This window comes from Schistocerca serialis, chromosome 2, assembly GCF_023864345.2.
Source record: "Schistocerca serialis cubense isolate TAMUIC-IGC-003099 chromosome 2, iqSchSeri2.2, whole genome shotgun sequence".
NCBI classification, from domain to species: domain Eukaryota; kingdom Metazoa; phylum Arthropoda; class Insecta; order Orthoptera; family Acrididae; genus Schistocerca; species Schistocerca serialis.
This window is the reverse complement of record NC_064639.1, coordinates 539,737,755-539,756,085: the sequence shown is the minus strand read 5'-3', so window position 1 is coordinate 539,756,085 and position 18,331 is coordinate 539,737,755. Positions and strand designations below refer to the sequence as shown.

Genomic DNA, 18,331 nt, shown 5'->3' with positions numbered 1-18,331 from the left:
CGGGGGCGGACTTAACATGCTTTAAAAAAACAAAAATTACATAACATTGGAAAGACTGCAAAGTCAGGAAAATACTTCTAACAACATTTTTGCTCTCTTAAGATACAAAACATAAGCCAGGCATTTTCGATGAACTGTGATTGATACACAAAGTATCCAGAAAAAACGTAAAGCAAACAATTTTGTGTTAATCTTGTATTATGCACAGTTATATATTGTTTATATGTGTCCAAGTATACTAGATTCTCACTAAGCCCATCGACTCCTTGCACATAACAGCTGCTGAATGAGTGGAAGTGCCTGAAATTTTGTTTAGACTCATTAAGACTATATTAAATCCAAGGATACATTCATTTCTAAACATGCCCTGAATCTTTATCTGTTGGAATGATGACAACCCTGGCATGCAACCTATTTACAAGCATTATATTCACACTGCATGTATCTGGTTGTTGCATAATGTACTCCAGGAAGATGTCTGCAGCTTCAGCATCAGCAGTGTGAGAAATCTGTATGCCCTCTCCTTTGTCACTTTGATTATTACTTTTCTGCACACTTCTGTGTATTTCTTCACATGTTAAAGTTTGGTCTATGTCACGTTTTCCTCATTCAACCACTTGGCATCATATTCATCAATTTCTCCTCCTCCTCCTGTATTGTACAGCATTGTTTAATATTGTAATTAACTAACAACATTGTTGCACACAATAATTCATTGTTGTGCAAGTCATTTCTGCTTCACCAACTGGAGGCCAGATGTGGGCTAGATTACTGAGGACCGGATTATCAAGAGTTTAGTGTCTACAAATGTGTTGAAGGAAATAAACTGTCAAAACTTTACCAACCTATAGTATTTATTTTATATAAAGAGCACACCCTGCCATAGCAGAGAAAAGCAGGGAACCAGCACAAAAATGCTCCTCTCGGAGTACAAAAAAGGCAAATATGTTCCTCTTCAAAGACTCTTACAGAAAAGTGTGAACCAGCTGCCTCAGTCCTCATTCCGCCTTCCTCACCAGAAGTTTTGGCAAGCCAGCATAGCCACATTTTTTTGTGTTAAATGAAAGTAGCAGAGAGAACAATGATGGTGGAATAGAGAGGAGACAGTGATGGCAGGAGAGAGAAAGGGGCAATAAACAAGAAAGAAAGATGGATGAAGACAATAGCAGTGGGAGCCAAAGATAAAGGGGATATTGATGGTCAGTGAGAGAGAGTAGCAGTAAAAGAGAAAGGAGATAGAAGCAAAGGAAGTACAAGAGAGAGGAGACAGTGAAAATGAAAAATATGGATGAGTGGAGACCATACATAGGTTTGGAGGGTCTGGACCCTTCCTCACACTTTACCATGTAGGAATAGGGAAGGATGCATTTTGAATCAAAATTTTAAACACTTGGGTATAAAGGAAAAAATAAGTTGAATACCACACAATTTTTGATCTGTCAAGGTATGGCGGACAGAGTAGCAATGAGAAAGAAAGACAAAGTGAGACAGTGTAAGTAATTAACTACACAGAGAAACTGAGTAAAAGGATTTAGAATGTTCTGGGTTAAAAGGGCATGAACGCATTATCCTACATGCCAAAAGTTTTGGGAAGGAAGGCGGGATAAGGATTGAGATGGCTGATTCCCCACTTTCCTGTCAGAGTCTTCTGAATAGGAATATATTCAACTTTTTGTGGTCTGATAGGAGCATTTTTTGCTGGCTATAATTCATTAATATCAATTGACATTATATTGTAGCATGACCACATTTTACACTAACGAAATGTGTTGTGATTTGTTGAACGTATGTGATGTTTGCCCTGAATATTAGTTTAAAAGTTTATGGCCATTTTTCGGGGCACCAGAAGTAATGGTATGGTCCAGATTTGTTGTAAATTATTTGCTATGTATTCCACATCACTTATTCACTGCGAAATAAATCCCACTCTTCACTTCTGGGTACAGTGTGAAATTATAGGGAGTTAAGCATGAACAACTGGAGCATAACACACAACCCGAACTACATATTGCAGTGAAATCTTCAGTTCTCCAGCAGTGTGCAATGTAGGCAACTGAATGGGATGGAGACAAAATATTACATGAAATATGAGCAACAAGGGCAAGGGCTTTGGAATAACTCAGTCCAATAAACAAAGTAACAAACTAATACATTAAAAATATTTTATTTCTTAAATGCACATAGTGATATAAAAGAGTCAGGAGTACACACTCAATATCTCAGATATCACAATTTCTGTTTCATCAAAAATGTTTAACATAAACATTTAGTCAATTATTTTTATAATGCATAATGCATTATAATAATTAGTACAATAATAAAATAATGCTGCTGTTTAATTCATATATCTATATGTATCACCATGATTGTTGAATGCCTCTAAGAACCATAAGTTCATTATCTGCTGGGTTGTGTTTTGGGCTTAGGCATCTTGGCAAGCAAAGCTTGTATATCTTTCTTTTCGTCATACGATTTCCACAGCTCAAATAGGTTAATTACATACCTAGCAATTTCCTGTATTTTCTCTATATCAACATTCAGCTCAGCAAACCACGTTTTTAAGTCCTTGTGGAGAATTACACAAGCAATCTGAAGGCACCCTGAAATGCAGTTAATTATAATTAAGAATTTGTATTAAACAAAAATACACTAAACTTGCTGATCAATGAAAACATTTACTCCATGCACAAGTTTGGAACTAATATTTTATTCAGGGCTTAAATACAAACATATGCTGACTGTGTGTGTAGACTTTCTTGGCTTACATCTCAATCTGCCAGGGGACATGTTTTATTGTCGATATTTCTAAACTCAAAACTGTGTATAAGATATGTCCATTGCAACTGGCATTTTTGAGCTAGGCAGCTTGTCACTTAAATGTTTGTGGCCTATTTTAACTATCAGAAAAGGTAGTATGGAATCTGCTGAATGTGAAGTCTTAAAATTAAACTCCACCTATTTCAAAACCAGAGAAAGATTCACAAAAAAGTACATTTGGAACACAGTTCTCTATGAATGCAAAATGTGACCAATGAGATTGGAGAAACGAAACACTTATAAGCCTTTGAAATGTGGTGACAGAAGAGACTGTTGAAGATCAAGTTGTTGTTGTTGTTGTGGTCTTCAGTCCTGAGACTGGTTTGATGCAGCTCTCCATGCTACTCTATCCTGTGCAAGCTTTTTCATCTCCCAGTACCTACTGCAACCTACATCCTTCTGAATCTGCTTAGTGTATTCATCTCTTGGTCTCCCTCTACGATTTTTACCCTCCACGCTGCCCTCCAATACTAAATTGGTGATCCCTTGATGCCTCAGAACATGTCCTACAAACCGATCCCTTCTTCTGGTCAAGTTGTGCCACAAACTTCTCTTCTCCCCAATCCTATTCAATACTTCCTCATTAGTTATGTGATCTACCCATCTAATCTTCAGCATTCTTCTGTAGCACCACATTTCGAAAGCTTCTATTCTCTTCTTGTCCAGACTATTTATCGTCCATGTTTCACTTCCATACATGGCTACACTCCATACAAATACTTTCAGAAATGACTTCCTGACACTTAAATCAATACTGGATGTTAACAAATTCCTCTTCTTCAGAAACGCTTTCCTTGCCATTGCCAGCCTACATTTTATATCCTCTCTACTTCGACCATCATCAGTTATTTTGCTCCCCAAATAGCAAAACTCCTTTACTACTTTAAGTGCCTCATTTCCTAATCTAATTCCCTCAGCATCACCCGACTTAATTAGACTACATTCCATTATCCTTGTTTTGCTTTTGTTGATGTTCATCTTATATCCTCCTTTCAAGACACTGTCCATTCCATTCAACTGCTCTTCCAAGTCCTTTGCTGTCTCTGACAGAATTACAATGTCATCGGCGAACCTCAAAGTTTTTATTTCTTCTCCATGAATTTTAATACCTACTCCGATTTTTTCTTTTGTTTCCTTCACTGCTTGCTCAATATACAGATTGAACAACATCGGGGAGAGGCTACTACCCTGTCTTACTCCCTTCCCAACCACTGCTTCCCTTTCATGTCCCTCGACTCTTATAACTGCCATCTGGTTTCTGTACAAATTGTAAATAGCCTTTCGCTCCCTGTATTTTACCCCTGCCACCTTTAGAATTTGAAAGAGAGTATTCCAGTCAACATTGTCAAAAGCTTTCTCTAAGTCTACAAATGCTAGAAATGTAGGTTTGCCTTTCCTTAATCTTTCTTCCAAGATAAGTCGTAAGGTTAGTATTGCCTCACGTGTTCCAGTGTTTCTACGGAATCCAAACTGATCTTCCCCGAGTTTGGCTTCTACTAGTTTTTCCATTCGTCTGTAAAGAATTCGTGTTAGTATTTTGCAGCTGTGACTTATTAAGCTGATAGTTCGGTAATTTTCACATCTGTCAACACCTGCTTTCTTTGGGATTGGAATTATTATATTCTTCTTGAAGTCTGAGGGTATTTCGCCTGTTTCATACATCTTGCTCACCAGATGGTAGAGTTTTGTCAGGACTGGCTCTCCCACGGCCGTCAGTAGTTCCAATGGAATATTGTCTACTCCGGGGGCCTTGTTTCGACTCAGGTCTTTCAGTGCTCTGTCAAACTCTTCACGCAGTATCATATCTCCCATTTCATCTTCATCTACATCCTCTTCCATTTCCATAATATTGTCCTCAAGCACATCGCCCTTGTATAGGCCCTCTATATACTCCTTCCACCTTTCTGCTTTCCCTTCTTTGCTTAGAACTGGGTTTCCATCTGAGCTCTTGATATTCATACAAGTCGTTCTCTTATCTCCAAAGGTCTCTTTAATTTTCCTGTAGGCGGTATCTATCTTACCCCTAGTGAGATAGGCCTCTACATCCTTACATTTGTCCTCTAGCCATCCCTGCTTAGCCATTTTGCACTTCCTGTCGATCTCATTTTTGAGATGTTTGTATTCCTTTTTGCCTGTTTCACTTACTGCATTTTTATATTTTCTCCGTTCATCAATTAAATTCAGTATTTCTTCTGTTACCCAAGGATTTCTACTAGCCCTCGTCTTTTTACCTACTTGATCCTCTGCTGCCTTCACTACTCCATCCCTCAAAGCTGCCCATTCTTCTTCTACTGTATTTATTTCCCCCATTTCTGTCAATTGCTCCCTTATGCTCTCCCTGAATCTCTGTACAACCTCTGGTTCTTTTAGTTTATCCAGGTCCCATCTCCCTAAATTCCCACCTTTTTGCAGTTTCTTCAGTTTTAATCTACAGGTCATAACCAATAGATTGTGGTCAGAATCCACATCTGCCCCTGGAAATGTCTTACAATTTAAAACCTGGTTCCTAAATCTCTGTCTTACCATTATATAATCTATCTGATACCTTTTAGTATCTCCAGGGTTCTTCCATGTATATAACCTTCTTTCATGATTCTTAAACCAAGTGTTAGTTATGATTATGTTGTGCTCTGTGCAAAATTCTACAAGGCGGCTCCCTCTTTCATTTCTGTCCCCCAATCCATATTCACCTACTATGTTTCCTTCTCTCCCTTTTCCTACTGACGAATTCCAGTCACCCATGACTATTAAATTTTCGTCTCCCTTCACAATCTGAATAATTTCTTTTATTTCATCATACATTTCTTCAATTTCTTCGTCATCTGCAGAGCTAGTTGGCATATAAACTTGTACTACTGTAGTAGGTGTGGGCTTCGTATCTATCTTGGCCACAATAATGCGTTCACTATGCTGTTTGTAGTAACTTACCCGCATTCCTATTTTCCTATTCATTATTAAACCTACTCCTGCATTACCCCTATTTGATTTTGTGTTTATAACCCTGTATTCACCTGACCAGAAGTCTTGTTCCTCCTGCCACCGAACTTCACTAATTCCCACTATATCTAACTTCAACCTATCCATTTCCCTTTTTAAATTTTCTAACCTACCTGCCCGATTAAGGGATCTGACATTCCACGCTCCGATCCGTAGAACGCCAGTTTTCTTTCTCCTGATAACGACATCCTCTTGAGTAGTCCCCGCCCGGAGATCCGAATGGGGGACTATTTTACCTCCGGAATATTTTACCCAAGAGGACGCCATCATCATGTAATCATACAGTAAAGCTGCATGCCCTCGGGAAAAATTACGGCTGTAGTTTCCCCTTGCTTTCAGCCGTTCGCAGTACCAGCACAGCAAAGCAGTTTTGGTTATTGTTACAAGGCCAGATCAGTCAATCATCCAGACTGTTGCCCTTGCAACTACTGAAAAGGCTGCTGCCCCTCTTCAGGAACCACACGTTTGTCTGGCCTCTCAACAGATACCCCTCCGTTGTGGTTGCACCTACGGTACGGCTATCTGTATCGCTGAGGCACACAAGCCTCCCCACCAACGGCAAGGTCCATGGTTCATGGGGGGGGGAAGATCAAGTACATTAATAAATTAAGAATGGAAATGTTCTGGATTAAAGTCAATGTGAAAATGTGCATACAAAGAACACGTTGTAATGAAAAGAGAGAGTGGTTGGGCACATGTTAACACAGAAGTCATTTCTTAGATCGTAGTTAAATGTATGGTAAAAGAAAAGAATTGTAGGAGCAGGCCTAGAGATGACTACATTAGGCAGATTGTCAATGATATGGGATGCACGAGCTGTACTGATATGAAGAGGATAGCTTGCAAGCAACAAGAACCAAGAATGGCATCAATCCAACATTAAAAGTTGATGACCAAAACAACATTGTTAAGAACGAAGCAGTGCAGTAACTTATTTAGAAAAGTTGTAAATATAAAATGGGGGTGTGCACACAAATTCTAGTGACTCAGAAAATAACATAAATTCTACATGAAATATTTTTAAAACATGAATAAAGAGAGCAATCATGAATGATAGTATTCGTACACAGGAGTATGAGAATATTATACATCACAATCATTTGCAGATGAGAAAACCGGGTGTTCAGAAGAAAAAGCGAAGTATGCACACTGAAGATACATTACACAAAGAATTCAATGACATTATAGTGTCATTCTTTTTCAGTTCTGAAAACTCAAAGTCTCAATAGTAAGTTCATATGAGGCCTACAATATGGCTAAAATCATACTATGAAGTGATAGGACACATGGCCAGTCATAGTGGATGAGCAAGAAAATCTAGACTGTGGGTAATAACGAACATCACAGCTGAAAAATATTTTATTCTGCACACAATTTGTGACTGTGGTAATAGACCCTAAACAGATGCCTTACACAAACATGAGACAAGAAATTATTAGTACCACAGGCTGAATCTCATATCACATTGTTAGAGCGAAGAAGGGTTCACTCATTTTTAATTTCAACAATACTACAAGGCAAGCAGTAAATGATTGATGCAACATTTTAATAATAATCTTAATTAGGCATGATCTTGTATAATATTTGATGACTTGGTAGAAGATATTTCAGCAAGGGTGCAAACTGTAGATAGTAGAGCGTGATCCCAGGAAATGTTTGTGAAACTGCCAGCAGTTCCACATAAGTAAATGATGAAACTGTGCATAATATTTTCCCATTTTAGTAGAGTGAGATGATACTGCATTCAAAAAGCAAAGGCATTTGAACTGGTTTGCAGCAACAGAAAAGAGGCAATTCTTCAAACATACAAAAACAGGCAAGTAGGTGGGAGATGAAGTGGTATCAAGCAAGGAATTTAAAGAACTGTACTGAACATCAAAATTATTCAGCACATGAGAACCGAATCTGAGCCATTTTTCACTGTTTTTACTAGATAATGAATGTTCTCCCATACTTCTTTCCATTTTACTGTATCTTCTATTGTGTCATTTCTATGTAGTTTCTTATTTTCTTTTTTTCCCCCTCTTTTCTTTTGATCTTTTACTTCTAAAGGATGTCTAAGGCATTCTGATGTTCCAGATTAGTTATAAGATCAATCTGCTGAATTATAAATCTTTTACCATGAAACTCATTTATAATTTTTTCCCATTAGGTTTTATATTACTGCAGAGAATAGTCAGGTATACTTTATTTTATTACTTTTAAAAAGGCTTCTGATAAAGTTGCAAACTAATACAAAATCAATAATCTGTACTTTTATGTAAGATCAGATGAAAAATAAAGCTAAATTGAGACAAACTAAACACCATCAAGCATGTATTAGGGAAGTGCAGTAGACCCACTTTAATTTTAAAAAATTCTCTGATTTACAATAACATATCATCTTGTGAGGAACATTGTAAAACTTGAGAATAAGCAGAAAATTTGTGCCTGGAGCAGCAATTAATGGTTTACCAACTGCGCAAATTCACTGCAACACGTGTGGAATCTTTACTATGCTGAAAACAATTTTGAAACTGATGTAGTTCAAAGGTTTAGTTTGTAATGGGTTCATTTTATTGGCACAAGTGTTGTATATACATACAATAGACTCACGAGTTCTACTGGGAAGATTTATGCTTCCCACACGTAACCATGGAGAAAATAATATGAACTCTCTTCCAAGGGAATACACAGACAATATTAGCCACTAGCTGTTTGTGGATATCATGTAACGGCAATGTAAAATAGATTAGCCGCAAGCCGGTCCCAAGCCCGGGCCCATCTAAAAACAAGAGGATGGGGAAGTGTGGAGGGGGAGGAGTAACAACCTCGTAAAAAAACCAGGGTCCGTCCGGCTCCAGATGGTAGCACCCTGTCATAGGGCCCCTGCCTAGGGTTACTAGGTGAAACCCAGCCAACGGTCTCAATGGCGGAAGAGGAACAATTTCCCAACGGCAGAGAGAGCGGAAGAGCTAACTCCAGGGCTTACTACCTTGGTTTTAATTTCGGATTCGGGGCAACCCGATCCCCCAATTTATTATCCAACAATTACTGCAAAGCATGATGGGAACGTCGTCAAAGATAGACACTACTCCAAGAGGTAGACCGAATGGCAAATCCTCCGTTGTTCGTAGAAACAATGCAAAGGGGTCAAAGGATTTTGGAGGACCCCAACCAACATGTATGCAGCCCTCAACACTGAAATTTAAGAAAGCAACTATGTTTGCAACCCTAAATGTAAACTCTCTAATTAAAGTAGGAAAATTGAAATTATTGATTGAAAAGCTGAACCAGAAAGAAATTTTAATATGTGCATTACAAGAAACAAGGTTTTTAGATGAAACTGCTTTAGATTTTGAAAACTATCGTTTATTTAAAGGAAAACCAGGTAAAATCTTAATGAAACAAATGCCATACCTGGGAACAGCATTTCTGGTACATCACTCAATTTTAGATTCAGTTACTAACTTCTACTCGAGTTCTCAGAGACTATCCATTCTTGAGATTAAATGTAAAAACAAAGGATACTCTATAATCAACTGTCATGCACCCATAAACCAGGACAACAAAAATAACCCGGAGAAAGTTGAAGAATTTTGGGAGATACTTGAAATGGAACTGGATAGATGCTCAAAGAAGAACATAAAAATGTTGGTAGGCGATTTTAACGCACAAATAGGAAGGGAGAAAAAATACCATGGAACAGTAGGCCTCTTCCCAGGTCACAAAAGAACTTCAAAAAATGGAGAAAGGCTTATAGAGGTATGTAGGCATTTCAACTTGAAAATAATGACAACACATTTCAAAAAGCTGAGCCAAAAAACTAAAACATGGAGATCACCAAATCCACTTCTCGGAGAATTCCAAATTGACCATGTGGCTATCTCACTTCATTGTCAAGAAGAAATTCAAAACACTAAAGTGCTGAAAAGCCTTGATGTTGATTCAGACCACTATTTGACTACGATTAAATTCAGACCACTCCCATTTCGAAAAGAGAAGAAAACCTTTTACAAAATTCCAAAATATAACACAGAAACTTTAAAAAATGAAGAAATTAAACAACGGTTTCAAAGAGCATTGCACAAAGATAGCGATGGCATATCCACAATAAATAAGGAAGCGGGATGGGAGGAGATCAAAAACGAAATAGTTGAAATAGCAAAAGAAAATTGTCTCGTGAAAAGAGTAAGAAGACATCCATGGTGGGACAATGAATGTGATGAGAACCTGGAGAAGAGACAGAAATTGTGGCAGAAATGGAACTCCACAAAAGATCCTCAAGATCTTGACAATTTTAAAATCCAGAGAAGAGAAACAGCCAAGCTTTTCCGTAATAAAAAAAGAAGACAATTTCAGGATAACCTAGAACAGATTGAGGAAGACTTTAAAAGAAATAATTCTAGAGATTTCTACAAAACTTTTAGAAAACAGCTAACCAAATACCAATCCCCAAATTTATGTTTTAAAGATGAAGAGAACAAGCTAGGTTTGACAAACAAGACTAATTGTGAAATATTAGCAAAATATTTCGAGAATCTACTAAATTGTGAACCACCCAAAGATAAAATGAGTTTTGAAAACCACCGAAATACTAATACCGAGTCAAAACCTCCAGACGCTGAAGAAATAAAACACATAATACACAGTCTAAAAAACAATAAAGCCCCAGGTGAAGACTCCATAGTACCAGAAATCCTAAAAATAATGGATACCAACCTCCCACAAGTTTTGGAACATGTGTTTAAGAAGATCTGGGACGAAGAAAGAATTCCTGAAGACTGGCAGTGTGCCCTGATACACCCACTACACAAAAAGGGGGATAAGATGAATGTTAATAATTATAGAGGGATCTCGCTACTACCAGTAGGATACAAAATTTTGTCAAGGAAATTACTTCAAATCGTGGAGCCAGTTCTGGATAAAAAAATAGGTGAATATCAAGCAGGTTTTAGACAAGGTAGATCCTGTGTTGAACAAATATTTAACCTGAAAACACTAATTCGTTACAGAATCTCAAGAGGCCAGAGATTTGCAATAGTATTTGTAGATTTCAAAAAAGCATACGACTCGGTAGATAGAGAAACATTACTGAAAGTATTGGAAGAATTTGGGGTCGATAAGAAAACAATTCAAATTATCAAACAGACGCTAACAAACAGTAAGGCCAAAGTTAAATTTATGGGTGAAATTTCAAGGAAGTTCGAAATTAAAACAGGTGTTAGACAAGGTGATGGTTTATCCCCAATCCTCTTCAACTGCGTACTGGAAAAGATATTGAGAATATGGAAAGAAGAACTCAAAGGCACCAAGAATGACATCAGAATTGGAACAAAAAAAGAAAAAATAGAAGTGGACTGTTTAGCTTTTGCAGACGATCTGGCAATAGTTACAGGAAACGAAGAAATAGCTCAGAACTACCTGGAGAAACTACAAGAAGTTTCGGCCAGAGCTGGACTGCAGATTTCATTTGAAAAAACCGTGTATATGTCTAATCATAGAAATAACAAGAAAAATCTTATTACTAAATACGGCAATATTAAGAGAGTAGAAAAATTTAAGTATTTAGGTGAAATAATTCAAGTGAATGGTTTAGACAAGAGTGCAAACCAGGCGAGAGCAAGGAAAATGGAATTTGCTTTTCAAAAAACCAAAGACATATATAACAAAAAAAACATTTCGATTCAAGCTAAATTAAGACATTATAAAACTGTCATTAGACCAGAATGCCTGTATGCATCGGAGTGCCTAACTCTTAACAAAAAGGGGGAAATAGAAAACATGGAAAAGAAAGAAAGGAAAATTTTGAGAAAGATATTAGGACCGAGAAAGATTGGAGAAGAGTACAAGCTAAAGAGTAATAAGGAAATATACAAAACTATTGAGAAAGTGAGTGAGGCAATGCGTAAACGCAGACTAACGTTTTATGGTCACCTGTCGAGGATGGATGGAAACAGACTAACAAGAAAAGTGTTTGAACATAGTAACAGGAACGAAAAAACCAACAATAAATGGATACAGATGGTGAAAAAGGATTTGGCCTATTTTAATGTCACCCGTGAGTCAATCAGGGACAGGGAAAAGTTTAGACAAATAGTGAACGAAATTAAGTGTTTTCCAGAAAAAACGAAACTAAAGAATAATAACAGGAAATGGTCGGAAGAGCGGAGGAGGAACCACTCGAAAATGATGAGGAAATATTGGGAAGAGAGAAAAAAAGATCAAAAAGCCGGGCAAGTGAATTGTTGAACGTGGTCCAAAGATGGCCGAAATCGAAAGAAGAAGAAGATTAGGATATATAAAGAAGAACACAGCAGTGACTTTAAGAGGAATAGGAGACATGGAAAATGCATGTGTTATAAAGTTTTCTTTACCATACACCGTAACAAATGATTGAATGTTATCCCTTTTACTATGAATTATGATTTACATGGGACACACAATTTCTGCTAAAACTGTTTATCACAATCTGATGCAACTCATTACAGCACAGTCTCCTCTCCCCCTTCAAATCAAACCTACAGTTTTAATCTCTCTGTGCTGTAAACACAAAGAATCTACTGGCATGGGCGTCTTTTCCCTATTCCTAAGTTTAGGGTCTTACAACTTTCAACATCTTTGTTGTTTTATCATAGTCCAACATAATGAGTCACACAACTCCCACAGTGTTTTTGCTACTTCACTACTGCAGCACATATAAACATACTGTGAAATGGTTGTGTATTGTGTATGTGGAGTGCAGAAGAACATTTAAAATGCAAATGCAGTCTTATTTCAGAGTTTAGTGGTACTATAAATTGTAGCAGCAATCAAAAATAGAACACCATTTTTCTGATTTCCAAGGATGCCAAGAGGCACCAGTACACGAAGGTTACGAAAAATACATGCTCATTTTAGGATGGTTAGTTATACTTTAAGGCCTGTGAGAAAATATTTAACATTTCCATTCACTCTTAATGTCTTCAGAACTTAACCACTTCTTCGGGTGTTACTACTGTATAAATGTCTGAACATTTCTCAACTGCAGATAAGCATATCAGGCTACAACTTTTTAGTACTTAGTTTCATACTTTAATTTCACAAAAAAGTATACTATGATACGTTTTTACGGTTACCTACTAGACTGATATATTTTTCCAGTTACCTACTAGACTAAGTGAGGAAATGTGTAGGTCCTTTTGTGCAGGCAAGAAGAAATTTGTGTGGAATGGAGTGGCAATATCATCTGATGTACCAAACCAAACCCCAGATATTTCACTCAAACACAAATTGCCCAACAGATGCACTGTGCTAGTACAATAGGAGCAAAAAATCATTATGCTCTGTGGGTGTAACTGATGAAAGTGAATTGAGTACAGCAGTATGTGCCCATAATACACACCCCCGTGGAGGGGAGGATGCACTCATTGATTCAGGTGCACCACTCATTGATTCATCAGGTGCACCACTCAGTTCATGTAAGGAAGAAATAATTAAAAGAAACAATTGATCACCAAAAGAAGCAATTGCATAAAGCTGCTAAGATTATTCATTTGTGACAAAGATGCATATAGTTTAAAAAGTACAAGGAGTGTTCAGTAAGTAACACAACACTTCTTTCTCACCCAATTTTGGTTGAAAAATGCAGAATCTGTTGTGGGACACCACGGAGCATGTTCTAAACCACCTAAACTGTATTTGATTTTGCAGTGCGAGCACACAATGACAAGATGGAGGTGCAATGAAAATAGGTCCATATTCCACTTGTGCTCAAATTAAATTTTGCATTTTTCATTACGTTCTACAATTGTTTAGTACTATCTGAGGAAGGCAATATCAAAAGTTTTGATGACCAGAAAGTGAGATAAAGTCCTAATAAATCTAAAAACTTAAAAAGGGGTTCCTTTTGTCACTATTCATTGTGACGTATTTCAGTATGTTTTTCTGCTATAACTACAGAGTCAAACTAGTTATAACCTTCACAGTTTAACTGTGCATTACCAAGGCAATGGAGATGATGATAGTAAAATTGTTGCGTGTCAGCTGCAGCATACATCATGTAAATAGCCATCAGGTTTTAAAATGTGTAAATGTGTTTTACATTGTATAAATTTTGTTGAAGTTTTCGCAGCAGACTTCCTGACTTTTCTTATGGAATGGATTTATAGAATTATCAGTTTGTCTTTTTATTGTGTAATGCTACTGATGTGCTAGTTTAATTTGGGATAAGGTATAGCATACTTTGTGTTACCATATTTTGCGGTTAGTGTGGGTTAATGTGAAAAATTAGTGTAGATGAGAAAAATTGTGTAAATGTCACACTATGGCCCATGAAGCCTTAACCACTACTGGTTCCTTTTAAAGGAGAAAACCAGCATCCCTATTGCCATAGGACCCATGTCCGACAGCTGTGCAACAGCAGCCATGAATGAGTTTCTGTACAACAGGTTCCCCAACCTGATAAGGATTTTTTTATGCAAGATCCCAAACTGATGATACACTTCTGTAAGTGCCAGAGGCCAAAGCTTGAAGAGGCCTCTTTCAGGATCCTAACCCTATGTTTACTTCAAGCTACTTGAATTTTTTTATAGGTTTCATTAATTTGCCGCAGAATGTCATGAGGAAACCTGTACTACATACCACATAATGTCAATGATGCAAATATTTGGGGAAAAAAGTTTTAATAAGGGAGAACACAAAAAGAGACACTTTTGAAATAATGTGCTTCAATAATTCAAGTCTCAGAATTATGAGTTTCCTATAAATTCGAACTGCATAAAAGGGGGGGGGGGGGGGGGGGGAGATTACTGTACTGTATAGCGATCCTCGATGTTTCCCCCACACTCATGCCATAACACCTGCCAAACTACTCACTCCCCCTTGTTGTGTCTTTGTCAATGACCTCATGCATATCCTTCTCCTGGTATTTAATTGTATACACAGCCAAACCATCTGTTGTTAACTGATGTTTTACATTTGTCGTTGTTGATACAGTACAGAGATGTGTTTAGTTTTCTTTCTTGACTGGTTTTGTATGTAAACCTTCTAAAATGAGTGCTGTAACAAAGAAACAAAATTCATGTCTTTGATTGTTAAGTCAGAAACATCGAAACTACTAAATAAAGAAGACAATAAAAAATTTGCACTCCTATACTGTGTCCACAAAGTTACTGAAGTGAGGTTCTTACGTGATTTATTCTTTTCAACGTCCCTACATGCATTTCGACAATATGACTTTTCAACAGTTTGAGATGGTCTTGGTCCCTTCCACCTCGAACTATCAAGACTCTACTGTACCTCAAATTATTAGATTCACAAAAAAGAGAAAACTATTTTTTTATTTTATCCCTTATTCCATTTCAGTTTTAGAAAAAGAATTTTGTAGAGCTGGACGCTGTAGCAATGTGCAAATAAATACATAAAATAAAATAAAAACAAAAAAATAAATTACTTGCAGTTTTACTGACTCGAGCTCACTTCCTAGCCATCAAGATTTTTGTGATTATCTCCCACAGAGAACGCTAAACAACTTTAGAACATAAACGATACCAGATTTGAGTAACAGCAGAATATTGGTCTCCCAACTTGTCGTCGTTTTTTAGGGCCTTATATGTTTGCGGTTCAATACCAAATATAGTTTTTGGGTGCTTTTTGCAAAAGTGAGGCAAAGTTATCATTTTTGACGTTTTTAGAAAAATCGTCCACTTTGCCCTCAATTTGTACACTACTGGAAAGCTACTACATGCAAATTTTCAGGTGTATCCCGCAATTACTTCCAGTGATATAAAAAGATAAGCTTCACATTTTTTCAGAGTGTATATTTTTTGGCCAACTTTGCTTCAAACTATCCCTATGCAAATCGTTCAGAAATTTATTTTAGTATTTCATTTAAAAGAGCACAAAAGGTTGTACAAGACAGCATAGTTTTGTGTCTTTCAATAACATATTTCCAGAGATATTGTGCCTTAAAGTAGCCGATAACGCGTGGGTGCACTGTTGATAGCTGTGCTATGGGGTCGCACAAATGACTATACTTCACCAAGTATTAAACTGGCGAAAGTAAAACTTTACCAATGTTCATTGGTAATATGTGGAAATGTTCCTACAAAATTTCAGAAAAATATGTGAATGGAATGGCCTAGTTGCAGGTTTTCCTAATGGCTGTTGTGAGGAAATAAACCTGCTTACTGTAAAGTATTTTGTAAGATTAAGAGTCTATTTCATTCTCAGATTCAGGAATGATGAACTATCACAAAACGAGAAGGAAGAAAGTAATTGCAGTTTCGGTTGTTAACACCAAGTTATTATTTGGAAGAAATATTATATGTTTGCTCAGCCAATTACTGCAGATCTTTATTTGTACCCATATTTCCTTTTCCTGTCTTTTTAATGCTGTTGATTTTAGTATTGAACTGCTTCCTTAATAACACTATCCCAACAGCTGGAAATGCTTGGCAGAATCTTCCTGCTGTTATTTCCCACAGGATGACTGATGCCAATGCAATGTTCTGCAAAAGCAGATGTCCTCAAATGTTGTAAGTGTGTGTGTGATACTTATGGTCAGCTCACTGGTCCTTGATAATCCTAAAGGTCTGACCAATATATATGATATGATGATATGCCACAACTGCAAGGAATAAGACAGACACCTGCCTTACAAAATCAAGATCAGTCTTTATGAATCATAAGAGAGTCTTTAATCTTATATGATGGTTAAAAAACACATTTCACATCATATTTCCACAAAATATGACCAACTGTGTGGGAAATATCCTGTGCAACGCAAAAAGACTGTAGCCTTTGGTGCTACCTTCATACTATCATCACTCATGGGTTGGTCGATAGTGCATTGCACATCTGATGTGTTTTTCATTACAACCATTCTGATGAAAGGGTGGGCTAACTCAGCTGACAAACTTTCAGGATCTGACATGACATGGGTCCTGTGACCCAGTGTACGAAATACCTCTTCATGCTGAGCCTGATGGCAACAGTTATCAGCCTGCCGATACAACTCTGAGTACACTGACTTCCTATAAATGGCATGTCCCAACATACCATCAACCTTCCTCCTCACCAAACACATCAAGAAAGCGAAGGCGAACATCCTTTTTGCATCTCTATCATGAAATGGTTATTTGTCAGCTCCAAGACATGTTCCTTGAAGTCTTCCATAAACAAATTGACAAAAAGTAGTGAGAAAGGTCTTGCTATAGTCAAAATATATTCATTAAATCGACACCAAACCTAACCTCAATTAACCGTAACCAGTCAGACCGAGGACCATGAGTTAAGAGAAACTGCATCACAATGCACTAAAATATCAGAGTCATTCAGAGGCATTCCCAGTCATTTCTGGACGAAATCCAGTGAATTCTTAATGTGATGCTCTCAACAATCTACTGGTGGGCTCTACACAGTAGCAACATATTTTGCTACACAATATGTTGAAGCACTAATGTTACTCATAATCGGTCTAAGAGGAACACCTTCCTTATGGATCTTAAATGCTATATAATCTAGGAGTCATTACAATAAGAATTAAATCTCTTGATAATCTCCTGTAACAAGGAACTTTTCTTCAAGAGATTGTTAGTCTGTCTCTCAACACTTTTCCTAAGGTCAGCACTGATCCTACAATACACCGTATCAGGCAGTAAACACTGCATCTCCTGAACATAATCTTGCTTGTCCGGTACCATATTCTATTGCGGGACACTGGCTTATACAAGGTCCGGCAGAAAAACCTCCCCTTTAAGGAAAGCTAATAAAAACAAAAACAAATAAGGTCGAACAATTTTATTTATACTAAATAAAAGTACATATTATGCCATTTTAGAAAATACTCTTATGGTCTTACTTTTTAAATAAAACATCCCTTAAATGGCTTCCTGCACTGTCGACACACTGTTTGAGTCTTTCCCTGAAGTTATTCATTACTCTTTGAGTCATTTCAGGTGGAATAGCTTCAACCTCTTGTGTAATTGGTTCTTTCAGGGCTCGTAAAGATTGTGGACGTTGTTCATAAACTTTTGCTTTTAAATAGCCCCAAAGAAAGAAATCACAGGGCGTTAAGTCCGGCGATCGTGGGGGCCAGCCAATGTCTCCACGCAACGAGATCACATGTCCAGGAAACATTTCCTTCACCAATGCCAGTGACTGCCGCGCTATGTGGGCAGTAGCACCATCTTGCTGGAACCACACGTTCTCTATTTCACCAAAAAGCTCCCTTAGTTGCGGTTGGAGAAAGTCGCGGAGCATGGCACAATAGCGTTCACTGTTGACGGTTAAATTCCTGTCATTTTCTTCGAAAAAGTAAGGACCGATCACTCCGGAATTGTAAACAGCACACCATACTGTTACTTTAGGGCTATGAAGTGGTCGTTGATGAAGTTCTTGGGGATTGTGTTCACACCAGTACCTGCAATTTTGGCTGTTCACTGTTCCGGCAAGGTGAAAGTATGCTTCATCAGAAAAAATCACAATATCGTTGGGACGAATGTTCCGAAGAAGGTCTTGGCACAAACTTACACGGACACCACAGTCTCGTTCACTC

The 18,331-nt window shown here is 37.5% G+C and overlaps 1 protein-coding gene across 2 annotated transcripts in view; it reads right to left on the bottom strand.

The window, feature by feature from the left end:
• Window positions 1-2,148: 2,148 nt before the first annotated feature.
• LOC126457519 (cyclin-C) overlaps window positions 2,149-18,331 on the bottom strand; it is a 49,962-nt gene continuing 33,779 nt past the window's right edge. For both annotated transcript variants that reach the window (XM_050093856.1, XM_050093857.1), the window contains one exon: window positions 2,149-2,600. In XM_050093856.1, coding sequence (XP_049949813.1) covers window positions 2,398-2,600 — 203 coding nt within the window. In that variant the 3' untranslated portion in view covers window positions 2,149-2,397. The remainder of the gene's footprint in view (window positions 2,601-18,331) is intronic.